A 14,635-nucleotide genomic window follows, 5' to 3' on the forward strand; every position below is an offset into this window, starting at 1 on the left:
CTACCAGATTTACGCCGACATTTTAGAATTCGTTGGATGGTCAAGGCTGTCTTCTTTTTCTCTCGCGTTGACGTGTTACGTTGGTCGATCAAGTAGTTAAATGAGTTAAATATCCTTACCTCACATAAGCAGTTTAAGCCACAGCAGTGCGATGAACCCTCTTTAAAGTAAACCGAGTGAGCTCTGTTTTACGCCGCTTTTAGCAATATTCCAGCAATATATGGGCTCCACACATTGTAATCATGTGGGGAATCGAACCCGAGTCTTCGGCCTTAAAAGTAGAATATTGTATTAAAACATGCAATCAATAATGACAAAAATACCGTTATTTGCACATATATGACCTATATCCTGTCTATACTAAAACATGTGCTGCGAATGAACATATACACAAAGGATGACACTGTACTCTTCATCAACTAATAATTGTCTCTCCCAGTGAGACCAGCAGTGAGTTAATAATTTCGATGACAAGGGGCCAGTGGATCCCTGCAATGATTTGGACACAGATGGCGCCATAAATTAAGTTTGAACGTATAAAATGACATTTCAAAATTATTATACCAAAAGGAAGGATGGCGTCCCTTGTACATCTAGTGCTGCTGACGTCGCTTCTTGGACAAGCAGCATCAGCAACAACTACCGTCAATATACCTGGGCTCGGCATCATCTTTGGCAACGTCAGACCTGGGTGTTACGAATACCTTGGCATCAAGTACGCCACGGCTTCGAGGTATGTTTAAGGTGTTTTCTGTTGTACGTACAGTCAAACCTCGATAAAGTCGATCCGGACAATCCGAAATTCTCCCTTTCTGGGTGACTGATTGGTGCATTGTTACGACTAATTGATGCATTGTTACGACTGATTGTTACGACTCTTTGTTAGGACTGATTGAAGCATTGTTACGATTGATTGGTGCATTGTTACGACTGATTGGTGCATTATTGCGACTGATTGGTGCATTGTTACGACTGATTAATGCATTGTTACGACTGACTGCATTAGCCAAACGTGAGCGTTATCACCCGATAAAGTTAGTTAACTCTTTCTGATAACTTTCTTCATGATCTGTAATTTTTCCTTTAACGTATTATTTGGGAAAACCCCCAAGTGAGGTTCGATTGTATAGGGTTATCCAAATGGGCCTTTTCATACCTGTCCCTTTTTAATGTTAGACCCAAAGATTATATTTGGAACAATACCATTAGGGCTGATGCAGCGAAATATTATTTCAAATAATAGCGAGTCCCTGTTTGACGGGTGTAGGAAAAACTGATCAAAGCCTGATTTGAAGACTGGGAAAGACAGGGTTAGAAATATTCACAGCTTGGTTTGTAACTGCTAATGTACATGAGAACATGTGGCTGTGGCTGTAACTGTGGCTGTTTTTTAAAAATATGTAACCTTTAAAAGATCATATTGACTCACTACGTATACTACACATCAACAATTTAGACTCACTTAAAACACTCACTACATGTTATGTATATATATATAGTTTACATCGAAGATGAATTTCTCCACTAACTTGGGGGAACCAACTGCAAACCTTATGCAGATGAATTGCACAAGGATCATGCATCAAATTGCTGAAAACATGTGCAAATATCATGCATGTGAACAGCTGCGTTTTGGTTTAAAGTTTTGTTACGAATTCGCCAATTTTCACTGAGTTTCATCATTTGTTGAACTCATGACAATAATCTTTTCAACGTTACGAATTTGTTTTACAATACATCAGTTCATGTGTAAACAATACCTTTACACAGTATGGAATATTTTGCAAAATCTAGTTTAGAACAGTTGGCTGAAGTAAGTGGCTACATTTACACTAGTGAGTCTAAACTTTTGATGGGTAGTATATTTAAAGTAAACAACCCAGTTAAACATTTAGTTCAATAGATATTGATAGAAACTACATATACGTCAAGCAAAATATCTGTAGCTCATCTTCAAATGATTAGAAACGGAAGTTATAAATATGGAAGTAATTACGGTCAAAATATTTATGTAATACCTGATTTTGTGGAAACAAACGCAGACTTATAAGTGTATGTTGTGTCAAATGTGTGTCATCAAAATAAGTTTACAAGGTTTTTAAAATGATAATTCCTTCAAACACGCAATGCTTCTGCGTTATGAGAAATCCTTGATTATAAATTGTGAACGATTGTTTCTCAATATGAAAGGCGAGAGAATGAGTAAGTGAGTTGGGTTGGTGTCATTTTTAAAATATAGTTGTGTGATGGCGTGTCAGTTGATTGTGAAACGTCTGAGGCAGTTTCTGTTTGATAAAGTTACGAGCACAAGTAAAACAGACAGACCAAGAATCATAATCAGCACACCTCCGAGATTCGAACACATACGCATCGTATTCGAGTAGCAGTATATCAATGTTGTTCAATTCTGTCTGGGGCGATGGAGTAGCCCAGTGGAGCGTCCGCTCGTCACGCTGAAGACCCGGCTTCGACTTCTAACATGTCTACAATGTGAGAAGCCCATTTCCGGTGTCCCCCTGCCCTGATATTGTTGGAATATTGTTAAAAGCGGGTTAAATTAATACTCACACAGTCCTGTTTTATCTTACTAAACATGTCAACCTTTTGAAAGTTTTACCTTGATTGTTTTAATCCTTATCAAACAGTTTGGAGCATGACAAATTTCACAAACAATACTATATCAATACGGTTATTATAGGTTTGAAGAGTCGAAGTCTGTGCGCCCATGGCCGAACCCCTATAACGCAACATCACGTGGCCCCATGTGCTTCCAGAAATGTCCTGCTGTTCCACGCTTGGTTTGCCAGGATGAGGTAGATTTACGTTCGTGTATTTTAAGAGCTATTGGATTCGAATTACGTATATGTCCTTTAGTCAATAGACCAGCCCCCGAGATCTCCGTTAGTCGCCTCTTACCACAAGCATGCTCAAGATCAATTCTAACCAGGATCTTCACGGGTATTATCCCGAGGTCATTATAAAAAGACTTCTTTCTCATTGTACTCACCTTTTGTGCCGTGTTATCAGTCTTAAAAGGGGGCCTCCACTAAAGGCTTTCTAACGTCATCTGTAGAGACTTACTGAGTAGAGTCAAGACTAGTCTGTCTCTCAGTCCACATTATTTTCCCTAATGCTCTGCCCTCCCTGCAGTGCTAAAGTCCTAAATAAAGCAAGTCTAGCTAGATTTCCTTAGGTTCAGGTCCTGAATCTCCCAACTCACTGGGGCTCCTTTTCAATTTAAATGGGTTTATTTGTTACTATCAAAATTGTATGTATTTGGGAACTAAGCATTAGTATAAATCAAGACAAGACAAGACAAGACAATCGTTTATTGTATTTTAGGCCACCGGCCCTTATACAAGCGAGTTACATACATTAAGACATGGTTAACTGTAAGTGCTCGTTACGACGAATAAATGCATATTTAACATAGAGAGCTAGATTGCGTAGGGTGGATTCATTATTAGTTGTTAATAAACTGGTAAAAGCTATCAGTGGTGGTTCCGACAGATAACGTTCTGGGATATACATGTAACGTAAATCTTCATAAAATGGACAGTCAAGGGTAAAATGTAGTTCATCTTCTACTGAAGAATTACATAAAGGACAAGATCTTTCAGATTTTGGGATGGACAGTTTTCTGCCTCTATTTACCATTAAGTCCAACAAACCTGTCCTATATTTGACAAATATATTTCTGTTACACTTAAAAGTAAGTTTAGATAAATACAGTTCAGGTTGTAATATGTTTTTAAATATTCTATGTAATTCGTATTAGTATAAATCAAGACCTTCGACTCCAAGTTTTCAAGCTCAGTATTTAGTATTTAATTGTACAAAATGCATCATAAAATTATTTTGAATAATTACATGTTAAGTAATTCCCTTGTGTTCAGTCATAATACCACCATACTAATTGTTCTACATCTTATATCATAGGTTTCGAAAGTATTCTTCAAATACGCGAAGCTTCATACACACACTTAATCAATCTTCCGCAAGGTCTCGGAGGACTGTTTGTTTCTGAACATCTTCACACCGACGGGAGCGCCCTCTGGTAGGTGTGTCATGGTGTTCGTACATGGCGGTAGCTTCAGCTCATACAGTGGAGGATCTCGGTTATACGATGGCGAGGAGTTTGTCAAGAAGGGTGGATGTATTCTTGTAACTATCAATTACAGATTGGGTGAGTATGTTAAGAATCGAGTTTATTGTTTAACGTCGTACTAAAGTTATCTCAACTGTATGACAGCGACATGTTCATCGTGTCTGTTATCTAACTCTGTGCTGAGCAATATCCCTGCTATATGAGGTGTAAAATGAGTGAGTGAGTTTAGTTTTACGCCTCTTTTGGCAATATTCCAGCAATACCATTGCGGGGGACACCAAAATGGGCCTCGCACATTTTACCTATATGAGGAATCGAACCCGGATCTTCGACGTGACGAGCGAACGCTTTAACCCCTAGGCTACCTACGAAAGGTTCGAGTCAGGACCAAACAGTGATTGATATTATGAGCAACGAACCACGGTGTCGGGGTAGACAGGTACTCCAGTCCGAACACCAAATCCATTTGGCCGCTCAGTAAGGCTAACACTGCTTCCCTGTAATCAATTCATGCCTGGCATCCCTACGCATTGATGGAGGCCTAAAGTAGAGATATTGAGTGGTTATTGTTTTACGCCGCTTTTAGCAATATTCTAGCAATATCAAACGAGAGAGGCCTGAAGTGGAAGTGCTCAGTGTTGTGTTTCATGGTTGCAGCTGCCTTCGGATTTTTGGGCTCAAGAAATCTGGGACTGAGAGATCAGATGAAGGCCCTTGAATGGATCCATAGGAACATTCAGTCCTTCGGGGGAAACAGAAGGGAGGTAACTCATTCAAACAGAAAATTTGCAGTTGATGGAGATAAGGCCAAGCCTCATCTAATGATAATTGGTGTTTATTCTAACCAATGATTGCCTCCTAGATGAGTGTATCAACCTATGTTTGCCTTCTAAAATAGTGTTTCACTCAATGACTGACTGCTACAATAGCCTTTCATCCAATGATCGGCCACTCCCTTTTCTGTAAAGTAGTTATGTAAAGTGGGTAAATTGATCATGCAGATGTTTAAACACGGTTTGCCACAGGCTTTGTGTGTTTTCCTTAATAGTGTTAGAACTTACATGTTAATCTCAGACAATGAATGAAAAAACTTCAATTGGCTGTTTCCATAAAGCAGCATAATCCATAACGAGATGGAGGGAGGCCTTTAGACAAAATGAAGGTGTAATACGTGCATCGATCATGTTGACTTAACTTGGATTTTGTTCGAAGTTTTTAAAATATAACACCATGTTTCCACAGATAACTGTCTTCGGCCAGAGCGCTGGGGCCCAGTCTACTGCTCTGCTGATGAGCATCCCCTCCGCCAGTCAGTACTTCGATCAAGCCATCCTCCAGAGTTGTCCCTTCACACTGCCCTTCAGAACCGCAGCTCAAGCTGACAGCCAAGAAGCTCAACTGGCCACCTTGATAGGATGTGATAAGGGAAACCTCACCTGCTACCAGGAGGCTGATGCTGATGACATTCTGGAGCTGCAAGATGAGGTGGAACTTCCAGATGCTTCTTTCTTTATGTCCTTCGAGTTCTGGGGACCTGTCATTGATGACTATCTGGTGAAAGACCACTTGTACAATATCTTCGCACGAGGTCTTCATAAGAAGATGAACATCATTATCGGAACTGTCCATGATGAAGCTATGGGGTACTCATTCAGTTTGTCAACAACTCCTCTTTCCAAGCAGCAGCTTGAGGAGCTTCTTCGCATGATTAGTCCTAAGCTGTCGCTGGAGCTTCTAGGTCGGTTCTATGATATTGATGGCAATGATGACAAACGCTTCGTCTTGGCTGAAATGTCCACGGACTACTTGTTTCGATGTGTTAGCCAAGCCGTTGCAAAAATTGTGTCAAAGGATGCGGCGGTTTACAGCTACGTCTTCGACCAGAAGTTCCATCTCGACATCTGGGGCGAAGGCAACATCTGTAACGACTACGTCTGTCACGGAATCGAACTGCCGATGGTGTTCGGTACGTACGGCCTTTGGAATTACACTCTGACACATGACAAAATGAATCTCTCTGATGACCTCATTCAGTACTGGAATAACTTTGCCAGAGACGGGAGTCCCTCAAGCAAAAATTCGTCACTTCACATGTGGTCATCGTTCAAAACTTGGCAACAGAAATTTCTTCTGCTTCAGGCTGGAGGCATACATATGGAATCAGATCCATCTAGTTCGATTAAGTGTTCCTTATTGGAACAATTTCTTGGTTTTAATCCACGTTAATAGCAAACCAACTGAAAAATCTAGATTGGTTCATGGTGTGAAAAGATGTAAGACACGTTCAGAGCAATACTATGGATTTCAAATAAATATCCACCTGTTGTTTTCATTCCTTTTTCATGCCTTTTGAAAACGAAACATAAATGTTCTAATGCAGTATGAGTGAGTGAGTGAGTATGGATTTACGCCGCTTTTAGCAATATTTCATCAATATCACGACGGGGGACACCAGAAATGGGCTTCACATATAGTACCCATGTGGGGAATCGAACCCGGGTCTTCAGCATGAGGAGCAGACGCTGTAACCACTAGGCTACCCCACCACCCCTGGGCAATGTTGTCTAACGCAATTGGCGTGGTGGTTGCAGTTCTAGCAATAGTATAGCCGTCTGTACATAATCGAGTCTTGACTAGACAAACCAGCGGTTGACGTAATGAGCCCAACAATATCCCTTACCGTTGGAATACGTAGGGAACCACCTGATTTATTGAGGGTAATTTGTGTAAGAACTTGTCTCCAAAAACTGTGATTGTCATACAAGGCGACTTATTGCTGATGAATATAACAGTGTCGAACTCTGACACCATCCACATCAGTTACACTCCCTGGCTGGTAAACACCAGACAAACACAAATGAAACCTTTTATCATGCCTCTGACAGCACATTTTATGGCTTGATAAAATTCCAGTGTCCTATCCAACTGCCTCCTGATAACCACGTCACCCAAATTCGTGAGCGACATCACTTGATCAAATTTATTTCGTACGAACTCAAAATATTACAAGGTTGATTCTTCAATGTAGTATATCAACAAATAATAATAGTAATAATAGTATATTTATCATGCGCATTTCTCCATGCACAATGCATGCTCGAAGCGCCCCAAAAATCTGAATTTTATTATCCCGGATAACCCAATCTGCCTGTGAGGCGCTAGAAGGTTAGTGGTTATATATGACTTAACCCACCGGGTACGTTAATAATAATATAATAATAATAGTTCATTATGTAGCGCCTAGTATCCATCTGACTAGTTGCTCACTGGAGGCTGTAACCACAATCTGATTATTATTATTAGCCCGGATAACCCAAGCTGCCTGTGAGGCGCTAGAAGGTTAATAGTCACATGACTAATCTCACCGGGTACCCATTTTCTGCTGGGTGAACAGAGGCAATTTTGAACAAACTCACTTGCCTAAGGTGAGACCACATGTCTCATGTGCTTCGTGGAGGGACAGGACTGAAGTCCTAGAAACTCTCAGGAGTCAAGCCCAACGTTGCATCACCTGCTTATGACTTGAGCTCTATGCACAGGGCCGAACGCCACCACAACAAATGCCAATATAATATATCAGATTTACAATTGTTAGCAGCCAGGAATGATTTACGTCAGATGAGATGAAATAACGTGGAGATAGTACAAATCCGAAATTTTGACAATCATTTATTGACACTGAAAGTTTCATACAAATATTACCAAAATAGTGCATTTTTTTGTACAAATCCACTGGATAATTAAATATAATACCACAACACGTATACACAGATGGTTTATCAAGACGTGTGCTCTGAAATCAAACCAAGTGAAACGACTTTCAGAGTGTTAGGACTAGTTTTATCACAGAGAACGTATTTCGACTACGGTTATCTCAGAGTGCTAGGACTACCCTTATCTCAAAGAAAGTATTATGTCAACTTATATCTAAGAGTGCTAGGACTATTCTGATCTTATTTTGTTACAGCACCTATTTATCAGAGTGTTAGGACTACTCTTATCTTAAAGTAAGTGTTACAACAACTTATATCTACGAGTGCTAGGACTACACTGATCTTAAAGTGTTACAAGCACATTTTTATTAGAGCGTTAGGGCTACTCGTATCGTAAAGTAAGTGTTACATCTACTTGCATCGCAGATCGTTAGGACTCCTCTAATCTTAAGGTAAGTGATACGAAACTTATATCTACGAGTGCTAGGACAACTCTGGTCTTAAAGTAAGTGTTACATCTACTTGCATCGCAGATCGTTAGGACTACTCTAATCTTAAAATAAGTGTTAAGTAAGTGATACGACAACTTATATCTAAGAGCGCTAGGACTATTCTTATCTTAAAGATAATATTAAAGCACTTAGAACGTTATTACTACTCTTATCTCAAAGTAAATGTTACGGCTACTTGCAAATCAGAGCGTTAGGACTACTCTCATCTTAAATTAAGTGTTACATCTACTTGCATCGCAGATCGCCAGGACTACTCTCATCTTAAAATAAGTGTTAAGTAAGTGATACGACAACTTATATCTAAGAGCGCTAGGACTACTCTTATCTTAAAGTAATATTAAAGCACTTAGAACGTTATTACTACTCTTATCTCAAAGTAAATGTTACAGCTACTTGCAAATCAGAGTGTTAGGACTACTCTGATCATAAAGTGTTACAACACATATTTATTACAGTGCTAGGACTACGCTTATCTTAAAGTAAGTGTTACATCTACTTGCATCTCAGATCATTAAGAATACTCTAATCTTAAAGTAAGTGTTACAACTTATATCTAAGAGTGCCAGGACTACTCTTATCTTAAAGATAGTGTTACGGCACTTAGAACGTTATAAATACTCTTATCTCAAAGTAAATGTTTCGGCTACTTGAATATCATAGTGTTAGGACTACTCTTTCCTTTAACTAATATGACGACAGCAGAATGATGACGTCAAACATCAAGCGCAACCTCCACACAACACAGACTTTCGCAAATGTACACCTGATTTTATAAACTGATTTAGGTGTTTTTTGTTGTATGATGTCAGCCTGAACCCTCTTGGGTCGGGACAAGAAACACAAGTGATGTTTTAATACAAGCTACAGTCCCTTTACATGAACAGAAACACATCAACTGAAAGTTGAATGTATTTAGATTCCCACTTTATCATTAACATGTGCTTATGAATCATTACCAATACTCCTCAAGCCTGATACCTCGTAAAGTGAGTGAGTGAGTATGGTTTTAAGCCGCTTTTGCAATATTCCAGCAATATCGCGGCGGGGGACACCAGAAATGGACTTCACACATTGTACCTATTTGGAAAATCGAACCCGGGTCTTCAGCGACTACCATTTCTGGTGACCCCCGCCGTGATATTGCTGGAATATTGCTAAAAGCGGAGTAAAAACTCACTCACTCACTCTTCAGCGACCACCCCGCCTCCCCTATTTCGTAAAGACGAGAATACGCTGCCTATCCGAATGCCACATCGCACTTCGTAAAACATGAAAAACTTGTTTTATTTGTCATTTTTAATTATTGTTAAATGTGTTTAGTTACACCAGGAAGACAAAGCTTTAAGTTTGGACGTGATTGTGTATTTGATTTTGACATTGATTGACTATTGCTGTGAGCAAACCTGAGATATATATTTCATTTCTAGATGTATAACGTATTAAAACATATAACACATAAGGTTGGCACCAAAATGAGGACTCTCTAAATGACCCAAAACTAACCCAGTATATGGTGGATTGCTGTTATGACGTATGAATAATTTAGATGATCACTGTTCAAACTGAGTTTCATTAAAATATTGAATCTTAAGGATTAGATATCATATTTGCAGTTAGCTTTTGAAGACAATAAATTTCGCAGCATTTAACACATCCTCAAAATTTGCTAGTTTGTAACACCAAACGTAATAAAAAGTGAACATGCCATTTAACAAAAGATAACATCAACTAAGAATTGACTTTAACTTTGTGTAAGTTCATTGGAGTAAGCCTTCATAGAGTGAGGGCCAAACTATGAACGAGGTTGCAAGCTCCAATGTTCACAGTTGTAAACAGTCGAGTGGGTGAGTGAGTTTAGTTTTACGCAGCACTCAGCAATATTCAAGCTATATGGCGGCGGTCTGTAAATGATCGAGTCTGGACCAGACAATCCAGTGATCAACACCATGCGCATCGATCTGCGCCATTGGGAACCGATGACGTGTGTCAACCAAGCCAGCGAGCCTGACCACCCGATCCCGTTAGTCGCCTCTTACGACAAGCATGGGTTGCTGAAGATTCATTCTAACCCGGACATTCACGGGTCTGTAAATAGTCGAGTATGGACGAGATAATGCAGTGACTGAGTATGATCTGTGAATTTGGGATACGATGTCATGCATCGTCAGCGAACCTGACCACCAGATTATTCTCCTTTTACGTAAGCATCAACTGTTGAGTGAGTGAGTGAGTGAGTTGGGTTTTACGTCGCTTTTAGCACTATTCCAGCAATATCACGGCAGGGGACACCAGAAATGGGCTTCACACATTGTACCCATGTGTGGAATCGAACCCGTGTCTTCGGTGTGACGAGCAATCACTTTAACCACTAAGCTACCCCACCGCCCCCATGGACTGCTGAAGATCTGCCAATATTACACCGTTACTCCCCTTATCCATGAATGGGTAAGTCAAAGCGTGACGTCCTTGGCAACATTTAAAAGTACTACATATGTAGCAGTCATTAGGTACTGGTTTATCTTGTATACACAGTTCACGGCTTGTCATTATGTGGGAGGAAGAAATCAAAGCTACAGCTAAAGAGATGCTGGCTGTGGACGCTTATAACACGGGTCACTGAGATGAGAACACAAATATAATAATTAGGATTCGAGGACTCGAACTCAAGAAGGGCGGTCACTAAGAAGGACGCTATCCTGTCGTTCACTATTGGGTCACTGCCTGCATAGAGTTCTAGACTTGTCAAGAGAAGTTCGAAATTATGCATTAAAATTAATCTTTCATTGGAATTTAAGTTCTGCAAAGATTAACTTCTAAATTTCCGAACGTAACAATTTTACTGCAGTCGAATCTCCAAACGTAGCAATTTTACTGCTGTGCAATCTTTACTGCTTTGCTGCTGTGCAATCTCCACACGTGACAATTTTACTGTAGTTCAATCTCCAAAGGTAGCAATGTCACTGCAGTCAAATCTCCAACCGTAACAAAATTACTTCAGTCAAATCTCCAAAAGTAGCAATTTACTACAGTCCAATCTCCAAACGTAACAATTTTACTGCAGTTCAATCTCCAAAAGTAGCAATGTTTCTGCTGTCCAACCTCCAAACGTAACAATTTTGCTGCAGTCAAATCTCCAAAAGTAGCAATTTTACTACAGTCCAATCTCCAAACGTAACAATTTTACTGCAATCAAATCTCCAAACGTACATATTTTACTACAGTCAAATCTCCAAACGTATCACGTTTACTACAGTCAAATCTGCAAAAGTGGCAATTTTACTGCAATCAAATTTCCCAAACGTAGCAAACTTCACTGCAATAAATCTCCAAACGTGGCAATTTCACTGCAATCAAACCTCCAATCGTGGCAAATTTACTGCAGTCAAATCTCTAAAAGTAGCACTTTTACTACAGTGAAAACTACAGAAGTGTGCATGGTGATGACGAACCAAGAATTACAATCAGGGCAAATCTGGAACTCGATTCTACAGCCAGCTGATCATATTTTGCAAAGGGACATAACTCCCCAAAGTAAACTGGTATTCCACTGGTTACCCACATCAAACAAAGGAATATATACATTTATACAGACACACTTTGACATACAAATAACATCTCAATGTGACAGTTTGAAGTATAAACTATAGAGTGCAAGAATACTATGAAATTCCAAGTATTAACAGAAATTACATGCAACAATGCACGCTAGTCCCAACTAGGACACGATGACGTATCCACCGTGTTAACTTGGATAATAATACACTATAATATATTTCCTCCAGCCACAGATTCGTTTGTGCGATTCCATGTTTGAAACTTGTGCTATTTACAGCTGACATAAAGCTGAATGTTTCACGGCGGCACCTCTAAAATGAGTAAAACAGGTTCATAGATTATTTGGTAATTGCTGATAAAGCTCCACACAAACACATGATCCTTCTGTGCCCTCCATATTGCGTGTAAATAACAAGTTGGCTTCACATGGTATCCTGTAATAAAGTCACTATTTTATAACTAAAAGGCAAAATATGTTATACAGTTACTACTTTGAGTTGGTTCCTTTCTATGAAGTCAAAAGCTCAAAGATCAAAGATTCAGGGTCTTCTTTGACATATGACACCAGTTTCAGCCTGTCTATTATATGTGAAATGCCTGGGTTCATAGTTTCCTATGTGGAACTGCACTACATCCACAGGCAGTCGAAGCCAAGTGTACTCACAACACTGATGCTGGTCTTGTTGAATATCCTACATCTCAGAAGCCGACAGTTCCAATCAAGATTATATATGAAGTAGTCATGTGGCATTTGAAAGCAGTGGGCCACCCTCTCAAATGTGTGGTTTTTATTCGGACGTTTGGTCAACAACATCCTGCATAAACTCGTGAATTGTTCAAATCGTTAATTTTAGGTACATGAAGCCTGTTAGCTGTAAATGTACCGTATATCGTGTTTGCAGTGTTAAGATCCAATCGCACTTGCAATGTTTCGTCAGTGCACAAGGTCATGTTCAAGTGGCATGGTCTTAAGCTGTAACAACTTCGTGTTTCATGCCTTTGGCTTCAAAGACTTCATTTTGATTTCTGTGACGTTCTTCAGTAACAACGTCTCCTTTGGTGTCAAGGTCTTCCTGACTATAGGCAGCCCAGATGGCCGTCGATGCGCAAGACACGGGGTCGTGGATTCGTTGCAGCGTTTTAATGAATGGTTATCCATCGTGCAACATGTCTGGTCAGTCAAAGACGTGGGATGACCCATCACCCGAGTCACTGGACTCTTCTTTGGCGTTTTACATCTACAGAAGGCTTTGGCAAGGCAGTTGAAAACAGGTATTCTTCTGAAACGAACATAAAGACAATGTTTCAAAATGAAATACAGTATTAATGAAACTGAACTGTAAGTCTTCGTGAAGTCTAGCGGTAGTTGCTGTTGGCATGTTGTCATACACGACATTGTACAATGATTGCGACATGCATATGTAAAACAAGTATTACCTTGTAACACATGTTATATTTGGAATTGCTTTTTCTTCTTAAAGTACAGATTCTAGTACTTTTGTTGGGTTGAGTCCCATAGCGGATTCGAACACACACCCTCAGTGTCACCTAATCGCCAGCACCCAAAGTCTGGCCTAACCCGACCCGTGGTGGCTTAATGGGTTAGGAGGCTGACTTTGTGTGCTGGCGATTAGCTGCCTGCCTCTGAGGGTGTGGGTTCGAATCCCAACTATAACACGTGTTACATTTGACCACTTTCTAAATGGCATTATGTATTTAAAGTATTGCCTTGATCACCAATAGATATTACAGATCCATGTAACGGTTTCTGTTGCAACATACATGTTTTAGGGTCTCTCTGATATAATGTGCATGGTAGTTAGTGACTATTAAGTACTTACAACACTGCTGTCTCAAACATTACAACTTTGATGTCCAGGGAAATAGGACTTGATTATAGTACAACCACGACTTCGCTATTTCGTAAATGCAAGTTGTTTACATCTTAATTGCTTTTGGGATATTTCATAATAACGACTTGATATTACTTCTTTGTCCGAATCTTGCAATGAGGGGCATATAAAATATATATATATTCCTAATTGTATGCTTGAACAAACACACAGCTGTCAGACATAATGGAATCATATGATAAAAAATCATCTTCGAATGAAAGAAGCATTTTAAACGTTTTCTCATTTTCACCTCTTCGAATAAAATGTGGCTACATTAGCTTCATTTTTAAATATTTCTAACTAAACCAGTTTGGGTTTTACCATTACATAGACACCTGAAATAAAAGTTCATTTCCATCCACATTTCAATTCATGAAATATGGCAAATATAAGAGCGGAAAGCCACATGTCTGTATACACCATTAATCAATACCAATGCCAGAGAAATCTATAGAATATGCTGAGCCAATCTCTCGTTCCTTCGATGAAGAATTGATTCGTAAGTGATAGATAATATGTACGCTGATTAGGAGATGCTGTTGATGTAGAGGATGCCCAGTGCACTGACTGGGAAAACGTGGAGGGGGTAAATGGGGTATGGATTATTCACATCACGAAACAGACATTTCTACGTTTATGAACGATTGAAACCGTGGGGTATTAAGTGCACTTGCCGTCACTGCCAGCTTCTGCGCAATGTTTAACATTCATAGAAAGGACTTGGTCGCAATAGATTAAACCATTCCTTTCGTGGGAACTTGATGAAATTATTTGGTAAAGTACTGTCTTTGTTGGTGCAACATTCGTTTTTTCATAGATCCCAATAGATCATTCCTTTCGTGGGAACTTGAT

At 39.6% G+C, this 14,635-nt stretch overlaps 2 protein-coding genes across 2 annotated transcripts in view; one reads left to right on the forward strand and one right to left on the reverse strand.

The window, feature by feature from the left end:
• The first annotated feature begins 575 nt into the window (after window positions 1-575).
• LOC124256319 (cAMP-regulated D2 protein-like) lies at window positions 576-6,334 on the forward strand. The gene is made up of 4 exons (XM_046690295.1): window positions 576-733; window positions 4,182-4,186; window positions 4,766-4,872; window positions 5,351-6,334. The coding sequence occupies exons 1-4, from the start codon at window positions 576-578 to the stop codon at window positions 6,332-6,334; spliced, it is 1,254 nt and encodes a 417-aa protein (XP_046546251.1).
• Window positions 6,335-11,236: 4,902 nt separating this feature from the next.
• LOC124256328 (cardioacceleratory peptide receptor-like) overlaps window positions 11,237-14,635 on the reverse strand; it is a 98,709-nt gene continuing 95,310 nt past the window's right edge. Inside the window, exon 12 of the mRNA XM_046690311.1 lies at window positions 11,237-13,168. Within this exon, the coding sequence (XP_046546267.1) occupies window positions 12,880-13,168 (289 nt within the window). The 3' untranslated portion in view covers window positions 11,237-12,879. The remainder of the gene's footprint in view (window positions 13,169-14,635) is intronic.

Source organism: Haliotis rubra, unplaced genomic scaffold (genome assembly GCF_003918875.1).
Source record: "Haliotis rubra isolate DU_JTF1 unplaced genomic scaffold, ASM391887v1 Scf624, whole genome shotgun sequence".
Taxonomy (NCBI): Eukaryota; Metazoa; Mollusca; class Gastropoda; order Lepetellida; family Haliotidae; genus Haliotis; species Haliotis rubra.